The sequence below is a fragment of the Marmota monax genome, unplaced genomic scaffold, assembly GCF_021218885.2.
Source record: "Marmota monax isolate L192 unplaced genomic scaffold, Marmota_monax_Labrador192_F-V1.1 WCK01_AAM20220418_F8-fsc00006, whole genome shotgun sequence".
Classification (NCBI taxonomy): Eukaryota; Metazoa; Chordata; class Mammalia; order Rodentia; family Sciuridae; genus Marmota; species Marmota monax.
In genome coordinates this window covers 8,789,634-8,803,216 of record NW_026693712.1, presented here as the reverse complement: position 1 = coordinate 8,803,216, position 13,583 = coordinate 8,789,634, and the positions used below count along the sequence as shown (strand labels likewise).

At 47.5% G+C, this 13,583-nt stretch overlaps 1 protein-coding gene across 1 annotated transcript; it reads left to right on the top strand.

Annotated features, from left to right (window-relative positions):
• Positions 1 to 319: 319 nt before the first annotated feature.
• On the top strand, positions 320 to 12,461 carry Myoz3 (myozenin 3). The gene is made up of 6 exons (XM_046460105.2): positions 320 to 380; positions 5,520 to 5,674; positions 6,565 to 6,624; positions 6,719 to 6,845; positions 7,217 to 7,379; positions 10,216 to 12,461. The coding sequence occupies exons 1-6, from the start codon at positions 320 to 322 to the stop codon at positions 10,382 to 10,384; spliced, it is 735 nt and encodes a 244-aa protein (XP_046316061.1). The 3' UTR covers positions 10,385 to 12,461.
• The last annotated feature ends 1,122 nt before the right edge of the window (positions 12,462 to 13,583 follow it).

The following is a 13,583-nucleotide window of genomic DNA, read 5'->3' as shown; positions in this document are numbered from 1 at the left end:
AACACTGTGGAAGTCAGTGCAGGGTGGGCAATGGGGGAGGACCCATGATGACTCTCAGTGCCTCCCTAGCAACATGGACCCCATTTGTCTGACCTCAAGCACCTCCCCTGTCCTCCCTGAGCCTCAATCTCCTCCCTTCTACAAAAAGACCTGAAAGGCCTTTTCAGCTCAGACACCTTTGCTATTGATTTTGGGGTGGGTCAAGACTGTTCAGGGCTGGGGCTGAGTGGACCCGGGAGTTGGAGGAAGCCTTGGGAGGGAGAGGTTCAGGGAGGAAGGGGACAGCCTGGCCTATTTGTGGGAGTGTCTCCTCCACAGGATGATCCCCAAGGAGCAGAAGGAGCCAGTGATGGCTGCCATGGGGGACCTTGCTGGACCAGGTAAGATGGGCCCAGTCCTATGCTTTCCTCAAACTCCTCTCTTGGTCCCAGATTGTGGTCACTCAGGCCTGCTGGCCCCAGGCTAGCAAGCAGGTGTGAGTTCCAGAGCCCTGAGGGAGTGCCTATGGAATCTGCCACCTGGGCGCAGGCATTTCCTGAGGCTTTGAAGGGGCCCTGCCCTTATGTCCACAGGCCAGGCCCCATAGTGGGTTCTGACCCCAAGATGACCCTGGCCTTGGTCCCAGCTAAGGCCTTCCTTGAGGGCTCTGGTCCCAGATCAACTGTAGCCACAAGTTCTGGCCTACTTGTTCCTGCTAATGGTACCTACAGGCCTCTCGTGGGCCTCAGGATGACCCAGGCGGCTCAGCCCAGGGCTCAACACTAGTGGTGGGGGAATAGCATGGCAAGAGAGCCACAGCAGGCCACTCCCTCAAACTCAAACCATTTTACTTCAAAGCTGGCTCATCCAAAGAATAAATCATCTAAAACCATGCTTATCAACCTTGTAAGACCTCTTCATGAACTTCTGGAATAATTTTGAAGTCTGCTTGTTTGGTCTACATTAGAGCATTTCAAATATTTAAAAAATGAATTCAACTCAGGGGGGACCCTCAAGCTTTAGTGTGAGTCATAGTTGTTTCATGTTTTTCATTAAAAATAAAGATTCACAACATCTACCCCCAAGGTCTCTGATTTCATAGACCTTGGGGGGGGTGCTGAGAGCCACGGCCGAGTCTGTATGGCCCCTGGCATTTTGCCAACGGCAGGGGGGGGCATACATTTGCCTTTTGGACAAGTGTTCAGGTGACTTCAAAGCTGGTGACAGTGAGCTCGCTCTGAGAAATGCTTGTCCAAGGTCCCCTGTGCAGTTGGCCTCTGTCAGTCCTAAGAAGCAGTCAATCAAGTTGTGTGGCTTTATATGCAAACTTTTAACCTAGCTAGTTTGTGTGTTCTTGCCTCTTATTGTTGGTGTTGTGTTTCTTTTAGCCCCCCTGCCCCCTGATTTTGTGTGTTGAAATATGCAAACATTGTGAGATACTCATACTTCAGTTGGAAGAGTCGGGCAGTACCTTCTCATTTCTGTAGTCTGAGTAATTAATTAGAGTCCTCTAAACATCGACACACATCATTTATGCCACACTTGAAATATATAACTAGTTGAGAATTGCTAAGCCACTAATTAAAGAAGATTTTGAAATGAAAGAAAAATAGGAAAGAAAAAGAAATCTCACTCTCTCACCACTTAAAAAGTCATTTTAAAATAGTAATAATAAAAACACCATCCTTATTGGATGGTTACTGGGTCAGTGTGCTAGGAGATTTGAATCTTGTTATTTGAGCCCCAAAACAATTCTACAAGTTAGATATTATTATTCCCATTCTGCAGATGAAAAAAATTTTGACTCAAGGAGTGAGGTTTCTGCACACCTCTGGGTAACAGAGCTGAAATTTGACTTGCACTTTCTGTCTCCAGAATTGCTTCTTCTATGTGGTTATGCAAAGAATACATCTTTTTCTTTTTCTTTTTTTTTTTTTTTCACACCAGGGACTGAACCCAGGGGTGCTTAGCCACTGAGCCACATCCCCAGCCCTTTTTATTTTTTATTTTTTTATTTTGAGACAGGCGCTCACTGAGTTGCTTAGGGCCTTTCTAAGTTGCTGAGGCTGGCTTTGAACTTGCAATCCTTCTGCCTCAGCCTCCCGAGTTGCTGAGATTACAGGCATGCGCCACCATATCTGGCAGAATACATCCATTTTTAAAACTATTCAGACAAAACACCATGAATGACTTTGACAGTGAAAGTTCTTCATAATGGAACTATCTGTAGATGATCACTGTTATCATTTTTGTGTAAGTTCTTATGTCTACATATGATTTGTTTATATAGATGCACATACACATAGGCTAAATACTGTGTGCTGTGTTCTTCGGCTACTTCCTTTTTTCACTTAGCAACATACCACGGACTCCTTTGCACACTACCATGATTTATCTTACTGCCTCCCTCCCCTCAGTTTCCCTGGGCGTGAACATGTCATTTATATTTAATCAACCTTTAATGGTGGTCATGAGGGTGGAATCCTTAGGAGTAGAGCCCAGGAGTCTTGTGCAGGTAAACTGCAGCACCTGGGTGGCCCTCATTGCTGCTGGCAGCTACATCCCTCTCCCCAGCCTGGACACCCCTCCAGATGACTTAGTCTCTCAGGTGACTTTGGCAACCCAAAGCCTCCAGTACCTCTTCCCCCACTTTCACTCTCAACTAGTGACCTTGCTACTATAGTTTTTGCTGAGAAAACTATAGTAGCTCAAAGAAAACATGGGCAAGCCCCCTTTGCCACATCTGTGCACTGGCTTGCATCTGTTCTCAATCCTTCTTTGCCTGAGAGGGTGATGAACGCTCTTCACACCTGTCTGGTGCCAGCCCTTCTAGCTGGACAGGACACCCTGCTCTGCCCCTTCTCAGGCTCAAGGACATTCCTCCAGCAGTTCTCCCTTGTGCATTATCAGATGGTCCCCACTGCTAACACTCAGGCCATTATCTCCCCGTTACAAACAAGCCCCCTGGATCCCATGCTGCCTGCTGCCACAGGCCTTGAAAGCACAGCTTCTGCAAGCCGTTATCGATGCTTTCCTTCCCATTCTGTCTTTTTAACACATCATATGTCAGTTTCCAAACACACACGTAAGTAGAGGGTGCCACCCTTTATTCCTGGATCCCCAAGCAAATACCAAAGAGCACTTCATGACATCCCCTAAATTCTTCAGCATCCATGAAAATAAGAAAAAAGACATTTCCTTACATGCCACTAAAAAAATATTAGCACATTCAGCAAAATTAGCAGTAATGATTTAACAACATCTACTAGCCAATCTCATATTCAGCTTTCTCAGTTTTCTAGTTTATTTTAATCAGGATCTAAACAAGGGTCATAGTTTTTATTTGGTTGCCATGCCTCTTAAATCTCTTTTAATCTAAAACAACCCGCCCCCTTTTCCCCATGTCATTGACTTGTTTGAAGAAAACAGGCCAGTTGCCCTGTATGTAGAATGTTCCAAGTCCTGGCTGTGCCCACCGCTCCCCTGTGGGATGTGTAAGCTTGTTCTCTGTCCATTTTCTCTTGAATCCTCTCCAATCAGACTTTCACACCCAAATGCTCCATAGAAACAGTGTTAGTGAAGATTACCAGGGACTCTATGTTACTAAATACAAGAGTCAATTTTCAGCAACACTTGACCTCTTGGTCACTTTGTTATCCCAGAAATCTTCCAGCATTTAGTTTCCAGGACACCATCCTCTTTAGATGTTTTTTTTTTTTCTCCCTTACCAGCTAACTGTTCCTTTCCAGGCTCCAGGGCTGGTTCCTCTCATCTAAATGTTGGAAACCTCAGGGCTCAGTCTTGGCTCTCTTTATCTTTTCTCATTTCTTCCTGATCTTTTTCAGCTTCTTGGTTTAAAATATCATTTTATAGAGCTGGCACATGAGCCTGTGTAATTCCGATTTTATTTTAATAAGTTAGCTAATTCATTAATTTTCTTCTGGCTGGGATTTGAACCCAGGGCCTTGTACATGCTAGGTAAATGTTCTACCACTGAGCTACACCTCCTGCCCTGTATCTGACTTCAGTTGGACAACATTGGCCATGCTGGTGACATACCTTCTGCTCTCCTGTCACTCTGTCCACCAAAAAGCTTTTCTCCTTAGTCAAATGTAAAAGTTTGCATTTTGTTGGCAGGGAAAGCACAGATTTTGGGGATGGATCCCACACTACTAAGGACAGTCATCAGCCAGATGACAAATCCTAACCATGAGAAGGGAAAGAAATGTAATGTTCTGCATTGAAAAACAACGGCAACAAAATACCATTTGTAAGCTCATGAGTCTCTAATTTTTTAAAATCTGCAGGTCAGTTTTCTTTCATGAACATCAGAGTCACATGCCCTACTCAGTATTTCCACTTGAATGTCTGCAAGGCTCCTCAAACTGAATTTTGAACACAATTGGGAGTTTAAATATAGACTAGATATATTAGAAAAAAAAACCAAAATATGTTCATTTGGAAAAGTGATGTCTCTTTAATTGATAAAAACAAGTTACAAAGCATGTTTGCTATGATTTCACTAAAAACTCACATATGAATATGTAGTTATTAAAAGACTTGAAGCTGGGTGTGGTGATGTACACCTACAATCCAGCAGCTTGGGAGACTGAGGCAGATGGATCACAAGTTCAAGTCCAGCCTCAGCAAAAGCAAGGCCCTAAGCAACTCAGTGAGACCCTGTCTCAAAAAAAAGAAAGAAAGAAAGAAAAAACAAACAAACAAGGACATGAAATGTCATACACTGCAGCGTTAATACTGGCAATCTTTGAGTGACAGATAATGATATTTATTTTTCTTGTTTTTTACTTATACCTAAATTTTCTAACTTTAAAAATGCACATTTATGTTTTTATAATAATAAGAGACTATTTAAAACTTAAAAAGAGAGCTGGACATGGTAGCACATGCCCTAGGAGGCTGAAGCAGGAAGATCACAAGTTCAAGGTCAGCCTGGGCAACATATGAAGCCCCATCTCTTAAAAAATAAAAATTAAGGGTCTGGGGATACAGCTCAGTTGGTAAAGTGCTTGCCTTGCATGTACAAGGCCCTGGGTTCAATCCCCAGCACCACAAATAATAATAATAAAAAAATTTTAAAGACAGATGTCTAAAATCAGACTTCTGGTGTTTCTCTTCCCTCATCCTTTTCCATCTCGCTGAGCCCCTTCTGCCCACTCAGGTCAGAAATCTTGCAGTTAACTCTCCTCTCACAACCCGCACCTTTTATTTAAAAAGTTTAGAATCTGACCATTTCTCACACCTTCACCACGGTGGGCAAGAACCTGCCTGAGAGATTTATGACATAGGTACAAATGGCCAAAGAACAGAGTATCATGCTCAAATAATTCAGCTCTGAGCAGGGCAAACCATCAGGTAGGCAAGGAGTCCAGAACGCGGTGACTCCCAGCGTCATCGAGTGTGAGTGGAGCAGCCATTCTGGCACATAGCATATGATGCTGTGACAGGTGCCTTAAGGCAGTGGCCAGGAGTGCCTTGGGGGTTGGATAGTAAGAGCTCGCTCTGGCCTCTCTCGGCAGTCCCTTTGCTGGACCTGGGGAAGAAGCTGAGCGTGCCCCAGGACCTGATGATAGAGGAGCTGTCGCTTCGCAACAACCCAGGATCCCTCCTCTTCCAGAAGAGGCAGCGCAGGGTGCAAAGGTTCACCTTCGAGCTTGAGGAGAGTCAGCGGGCGGTGAGTAGGTCTCCATTGTGCTCATGGAGAAACTGAGGCCAGAGAGTCTGGCCAAGGACCTCTGGGTCCTTGCAGCTGGGGAGACTGGGGTGCCCCCATCCGACTGAGCCCCTGCTTTGCTGTGTGATCCTTGAAAAGGGTTCTCCCTGCAGGCATCTCTCCCAGAGACAAATCAGAGTGAATCGGGAGGATGAGCTGTGAGTCCTGGGCGTACAGAAACTGATAAAGAACAGCCAGCCGTGGGCTCTGGGCTAAATTTGCAGTGGGCAGGAGTTAGTTCAGACTTCGGCTTGATCTAAGATGGAAAATGCATGATGCTTTTTAAAATTTTGTCTTTCTACTTGAAGAAGAAAAACGTCACGGAACAATCTGCTGGCAGAAAAGGAGGGTGGGAATGGTTTATTCCTAGGCTTGGAAAAGGCTGCAGACAGTTTCAGGTACTTCTAGTGAAAACAGAAGTATTTTATCCATACTCCACTCCATTTCTGAGCCACTCAAGAGGCAACCGAGAGGGAACGATGTGACGGGAACAATAAGAATGCCAAAACACCTACCTCTGCCGTGCACCAGACAGTGCTAGCCAAGCGCTTTCCAGTTTATCCTTGCATGGAGTGCTCGGAGGTAGATACCATCATCATGGTGATGCCCACTTGAAAGAGAAGAGAACTGGGGCTCAGGGAAGTATCTTGTTGAGACTCCATGACAAGTGCAGGGAACAGCGAGCGTTCTTCTGTTCCAGGCACTGAGCCTAGTGTTGTAACCATCCATCCTTCTAACATGCCCTGGAGATGAATGCGAGGGTTCTTGCCCTTTCCCTCTCTCTCTCTCTCTTGGGTGGAGGAGAACCCTGGCACCGTGCCCCCTGAGGGTTTATCCCCCTACCCCCACAGATCCTGGCCGGAAGCGCCAAGAGGAGAGTAACTGGAACCGCGGAGGCGGGAATGGTGAGCGCGGAGGGAGACCCTCGGGAGGGGCAGCTGCGGGAAGGGGCGGGGCAGCTGTCTGTGGCTGTCTGAGCCTCTGAGCGCCCTGCCCTGTGCCCAGGTTGCCAATGGCCCCGAGGGGCCGAACTACCGCTCCGAGCTCCACGTCTTCCCGGCTTCGCCCGGGGGTTCCGAGGACTCCCACCCAGCAGCGGCGTCGGCCCATAGCCCAAGCGCTCTGGCGCCAGGTGAGTGGCCGCTTTGAGTCCTGGCCACCAGGGCTGAAACGCAGGGAGCGACCGCGCCCCCAACACCCCAGATCAGAACACAAGCCCAGAGAGTGGCAGCAGTGCGCCCAAGGTCACACAGCGAGTCAGAATCCGATCCCAAACTAGAAGAACCCTAGGTTCACTTGCTCAGGTCCTCTTCATTTCCTGGGATGAGGGAGGGTCCCCTTTGCTGGAGCAACTGCGACATTCCTTTTTCCACTCCTCCTAACTCCAGCCTTGCGCCCCCAACCTTGTCAGCTGGGTGGGGATGGGAGTGGGGCGGCGGAGACACAGCCCATGCGCCCGCTTCTTCACCTCCCGCGGGGCACCCACAGCTGCTTCTCCCGCAGGCTACGCGGAGCCCCTGAAAGGCGTGCCGCCTGAGAAGTTCAACCACACCGCCATCCCCAAGGGCTACCGCTGCCCGTGGCAGGAGTTCATCAGCTACCGGGACTACCTGAGCGATGGCCCAAGTTACACCCCCAGCCTGCGAGACTATCGGAATTTCAACAAGTAAGGCCAGGCCGGGCGGCGCGGGCAGTTTGGGGAGAGCCCAGGACGTACAGGGTACCATAGCAGTAGCCCGAATTTCCTAGCCTTTCCACATCCTAGTTCTAGTGCCAGCACTTCATATGTACTTATTGAGGTCTTGCTAAAACAGTGCCTCAGCACCTAGTAGGTGCTTCGTAAACGTAGGACGAATGAATGGAGAACGTGCCCCAGTCTTGTTGTATTCCCACAAGATGAGGTGGCTGTGCCTTGATTTCCTCTGTTCGGCCAATGAAGAGACCGAGGTTCAGGAACGACCTGCCCAAAGTCTCAGAACAAGGAGGAAGCAGCAGGACTGGGATTCAAGCCTGGGTTTGTGTAACTCCAGAGCTGGTGTCTTGTTCTCCTCACTGCTGTGGGCCACTCTATGATGGACATCCAGTTCTGCCCTGGAGAGCCCCAGATCTCCCCATCCCAAGGCCAACCCAGCCTCTCTTTACTTGCATCAATGATGTATGTGGAAGAGACCTCCAAGGTGGCCGTGAGGCTGCCCAAAGCTGGGAGTGGGGCCAGAGGTCAGGGCCACAAAGGAGTGTCATATATTGGGTTTAGGGCATAAGTTCTCCATGTGGGTTTAAATGCAGACTCCAGGTCTGGCTGTGTGACCTTGGGTAAGCAATTTAACCTCTCTGAGTCTCCATTGCCCCACCTGTACCTACTTCACAGCATTGCCATGAGGATGACATGAGAAGCCACAGGCAAAGTTCTGGCAAGTAATAAGTTCTCAATAAACGTTAGCTATAGGTACTACTACTACTGTTACTGTAGGCTGAAATGATGGTTGGAAGAGCTAAAAAGGGAGAACTTCAATAGTATTTTGCCCTGGGAATCCAAAAACAGACCATAGGACTCAAGACTGGAGTTTGACTTGGAGGCGGGCCTTGGATTGGGGGTGCCTTTCAGTTGCAGTTGGCTTCCTCAGTCTGCATCTATTTTTGAACATACTCCTTTGGCTTAGGCTATATTAAGTGAGGAAAAGAAGTGTCCACAGAGAGGAGGCCACAGTCCAGCTCTTCTGGCACCTCCTCAGACCACACGTGGAGACTGTGTCTGTCTGATAGAGACAGATGGGTGCACTCCAGGGCCTGGCTAGGACGTTTTGAGGCACTTTTAGGGAGGACTGAAGGATGGGTATGGGGGGTGATCAGCCTTGAGAAGAGATGGTTCAGGAGAAAGGTGACTACCCTCGGACGGTCGAATACCCAGGGAGGCCCTGATGGGAAGAATCAGGCCCAACAGGCGCTGTGTGAGCCACGAGCCATTGGCAGACATTCTGACTTCCCTGCCAGCCAGGGTGGCCCTGTCCTCCTCCTGGGCCCTCAGATCCTGCCTGCCCTGCTATTTAAAACCCGACGCAGACGTTCAGTGCTGGCAGCCAGCTTCCAGGCTGGCTGGCTCTGGGCACATCTCCTACCCATCTCAGGCCTCTGATTGACAGGCGGAGGCACATTCCCACCAGCAGGGGGAAGGCCTTAGGGAGTCCTGGGCCCAGACCTCATCTGAGACAGAAGGAGGAACTGAGGCATAGAGAGGAGGGACAGCGGTATTGGGGGCCCAGTGGGGCTCAGAATGCTGGGCTCTGGGCTTCCAGTCAAGGCCCCGGCTGTGAGGCCTGCTTGGCTTGGACACTGCCCAGCCTGTTCCTGCTGGGCCTGGCTGTGCTGCCAAAGCTGGGGTGGTCCAGGCAGCAGTGCTTTCCTGCCAGGATCCCAGGCTGTGGCCCATGGTGTGTCTTTCCACCCCTCTCCCCACTGGCCCCTGCTGCAGGCAAACACCACACCAGCAGTGCTTTATGTTTTCCTTAAAATTAAAACATTGTTTTAAAAATCACACACATATATTCTCTTAGAGAAAAAAAAATAGGCAACTTCAAATAAAAGCAGGGCCCTTTGTTTACTGTCCCCCAGGTCCCTTTCCCAGGGCCCTTTCTAAAGGTAGCCCTGTTGTCCGGTTGGCCTGTGTGTTTTTGGAACACATTGTTAAGGCCCTTGCATACTATAGAGCTTGTGGCCTTGGTTTGTGAGTATGCAAGTGTTTTGATACTTTGTGTTTTATTCTGTAACTGGCTTTTTTCATCCAACATTATGCTTTTGTAATCTATCACACTGATACCTATAGATCTAGTTCTTTCCTTTTAAGCTGCAAAAATTCTGTCCTATGACACACAATTTCTGTTTTGTCCGCTCCTCTGCCAGGGGACATCTGAGTTGCTTCTGGTTGTCACTAAGGCACCATTCATGTCTGCTTCCTTGTGCTTACCTGCATGAGCCTCCCTGAGCTCCACGCTTAGAGATGGAGTTGCTGAGTGACAGAGTTGACATAAATTCAAGGTTCAGAAGATCCCACTGAATTGTTCTCCAAGGTAGCAGCACCAATTTGTGCTCCAACCACCCGACTACAAGTGAAACTGCCCCTACCCCCTCATCAATGTTGCCTCATTATCAAGTTATTTCCTTTTGCCAGTCTTTTGGGGGAGAAATGGTAAATCTCTGAGGTGATTTGCATTTCCCTGATTCTTGCTGCTCTTTTGGAGCCTTCCTTCTCTCTCCAGTTTGTGGGTATTTTGTTCTAAGTTGAGGTAACAAGAGGAAGGAAAATCTCTTTCTCCTTCCCCACTAGGGGCAGACTTGGGAGAGGGAAGAACTGGAGAAACCTGTTAACCATAGTGAAAAATCTTTGCTGTATACAAGGGAAAACTGAGGCCCAGAGAGAGGCAGGTAGGGGCCACATGTGACCTGAATGTCAGCCTTCTGCCATCCCTGCTCCACACAGCCCACCTTTCCTGTTGCTCTTTTCCCAGGACCCCAGTGCCATTTGGAGGACCCCTCATGGGGGAGACCATTCCCAGGGCAGGCACCCCTTTTGTCTCGGAGCCCTTCAGTGGCTTGGAACTCCTCCGCCTCAGACCCAGCTTCAACAGGGTGGCTCAGGGCTGGGTCCGCAACCTCCCAGAATCCGAGGAGCTGTAGTCCCAGGCTGAAGCTTCAATTCCTCAGTCTCCAGGCTCAGGTAGTATCTGAAGCCAAGACTCGTGGACAGCACTTCACAGTTTATGAAGAGCCTTCACACACAAACCATTATTGCAAATGGCCTCAAAGGTCACAAAGTTCAATAGTCCCCAAATGCAGATGTGCTTCAAAATCACCTGGGGACCTTGGTCCTAACACAGATTTCTGGCCTGCCCTAGACCTGTAGCATCAGGATTTCGTGAGTGGAGAATTTCTGTCAGTAACCAATACTCCAGGTGATTCCTGTGTGACGGGGGCACAGTTAGTGTCTTTAGGAATCCACACCCACGCAGCTTACACTCCGTTCCCTGATGGTGGTGCACTCACTAGCAGCCCATCTACCTGAGGATATCTCTGATAATTAGAAAGTTTTCCCTTTTACTGAGTTGCAGTTGGTCTTCATCTGTGCATGCTCTAAGTGTTTACTAAGTACCTACTATGTGCCAGACAGTGTGCCAGGCCCAGGCCTTCAGGAGGAAAAGATGGTGGAGAGGGCCGATTTGCGAAGGAGTAAATCACATTAGTTTTCCCTACAGCTCATCGACAATGGAGGAACCGGGTGTCGTGGAGCAGGGGAAGGGTCCCCAAACCTGGTGGTGGGGTGGGATTCCAGAAGTTTCCCAGAGGATTTGAGTGGGGTCTTGCAGAAGGAAGGCGAATTCATTAAGGAAAGAGGTGCGATGGGAGGGCTTTCCTGACAAGTGGATTGGCACGTGCAGAGGTGGGTGTGGCATTGAGCATAGATGCAGGTTGTTCTGGGGAAGAGAGAGGTTATATTAGGGGTCAGTGAGGTCCAGAAGTGGGGTTTTAAGAAACGGGGAGGTTTTAGCAATGGATTTCACTGGTTGCTGTGGGGGACACATTGAAGAGGAGCAGTGCTGAGAACCAGGGAGTCTGCAAGGGGTGAGGCCTGGATAGAGTTATGGCCATGCAGATCCAAAGGAGAGGTTGCCCTGCTGGGCACTTTACAAGAGAGGTGTGGAATGAAGTTCTTATAAGGACTCCCTTCCACCCTCCATCTGAGTAGGTCCCTTAGTTCTAGGGAGGAGGATGGTGGTGGTAGTGCTTTTTATTGAGTGTCTAGTGCTTGGGCTGGGTTCTTGACACACCTGGTTCCTAATTCTCAATATAGCCTGAGAGAAAGGTATTTTTGTTCTCAATTCACAGATATGAATGTTCAAGCTGAAAAGAGGGAAATGTCTTAGCCGGGGGCAGAGTCAAAATGGGAACCTGTTTTACTCTTTTTACTATATTGGGTGGCCAAGCCAATGCCCATTCACTCTGGACGCACTGATCGTGGTGCCTTGCCTTGGAGCTCACAGGTTGAGTGGAGGCTGGACCACCTGATGGGATGGGATGGGGTCTGATTCTGCCATTGCAAGCCTTGTGAACTTGGGCCAGTCATTTCACACCTGAGACTCCCCGTCTGTAAGATGAGTATAGAAACTCCTTCAGGGGGTGCAGGTCACAGTCATGAGGGTTCAGTCATTGTTAGGTTTCTTGCAAACACCGTTCTTGGCCAGAATCTATGGTTCTTGCAATGGGTGTAGCTTGAGAAGTCAGCTGCCAGGATGGCATTGGGGTCAGAAAAGCTGCCACCTGAAGGAAACCCTCCCATCACTGCAGGGGTCCCTTTGGATGGGAATTCCTCTTCTCTAACGCCAGGCCTGATGGGAGAGTGGTTGCATTTTCCTTTTGGTCTGGAGTTTTGTTCCTTTCCTGGATCCCAAAGGGCCAGCAGACTCTTAGGATTGTTTGCAATGGTGTGTTCTCTAGGATTTAAGGGCCATTGTTTAAAGCTAGGCTTTATGAGTGTAAGACCAAGCATCAAAGTGTCAGGCAAGTAGAAGAGGGGACATGGATTGCCTTGGGTTGTTTCTACCGTGCTCTGGAGGGTAACTACCACTGCCAGGCACAGAAGAGACTGGGGGAGACTCCTGCAGTCAAAAGTGGATCCTCATTCCCTTCCTCTGATCATGTGAATTGCTGATGTTAAAAAAAGGCTTACTGTAAAAAATAAAAGTAAAATGTGAAAGTATCTGCCCAACACAGTTGCTCTCAAGTACATTCATTCCTCTTCCCACCCTTCTGCATTCGTTTCTGTTCCTGTGTACTAGAGACAACCACTTGAAAGTTTGGTCCTTTTAGAATTATAAATTTCTGTGAATTTGTACCCATGTATAGGTATATGGCTATATCTTTGTTTTAATGGACTATTACTCTTCATTCAGCAAGTAAAATTTAGATCCTGAAAAATCAGGTAATTAACCTTTCATATAATCTGGGAAAGTAACCTTCAAATGAAACTATTTTGCCTCTTTTTGTTCTTTATATAAATGAAAAAGGGCCAAAATGAGCCCAAACACTGAGAAACCTGACATTAGACATGGCAGAGAATGAACATCAAACTACTATTACATACAGCCACATGGATGTATCTCAGAAATATAAGGTAAGAGACGGCAAATACATGTTTATGAGTACACGGAAATGTTTAACATAAAAGAATAGTGGTAATTGGAAGGATTTACAAATGTGAACAGACTCATAAATGCCTCTGGGATAACTTGAAGTTTTCTATTTCTAGACCTGGGTGATTATCACATAAATGTTCACTTTAAAATATTTAATTTTACACCAATTTTATGCATTTTCCTGTGCTTATTTTACCAATAATGCCTTTCAAAAAAGTTAATGAACAGATTAATAACAGATTAGACATACGTGAGGAAATAGGGAACTAAAAGTACCTACAAAGCATCACAGATGAAAAAATGGAAAATATGAAATAGTTTAGAAGACATGGAGAATATGAAAATGCTCATAATAGCAATGTTTTCCAACATAATAGAAAATCATCTTGAAGAAGTGTGATGGTTAATCTTGGTTGTCACTTCTGAGTATTTCTATGAGAGGGTTTCCAGAGAAGAATGAAGTGTGGGTCAGTGAACTAACTAGGGGAGACCCACCCCGAGTGTGGCGAACATCCAATAGGCTGGGAGCCTGCGTGGAATTGAAAATGCAGAAGGGGAAACTTGTTCCCTGCTCTGATGCATGGTCATCTGTAAGTACACATTTTAGATAAAAGGGACATAGGATTGGCTTTAAGTAAGGGGGATTACATAAATTTCATTTGTTTCCTTTTTAAAAAATATTTAGT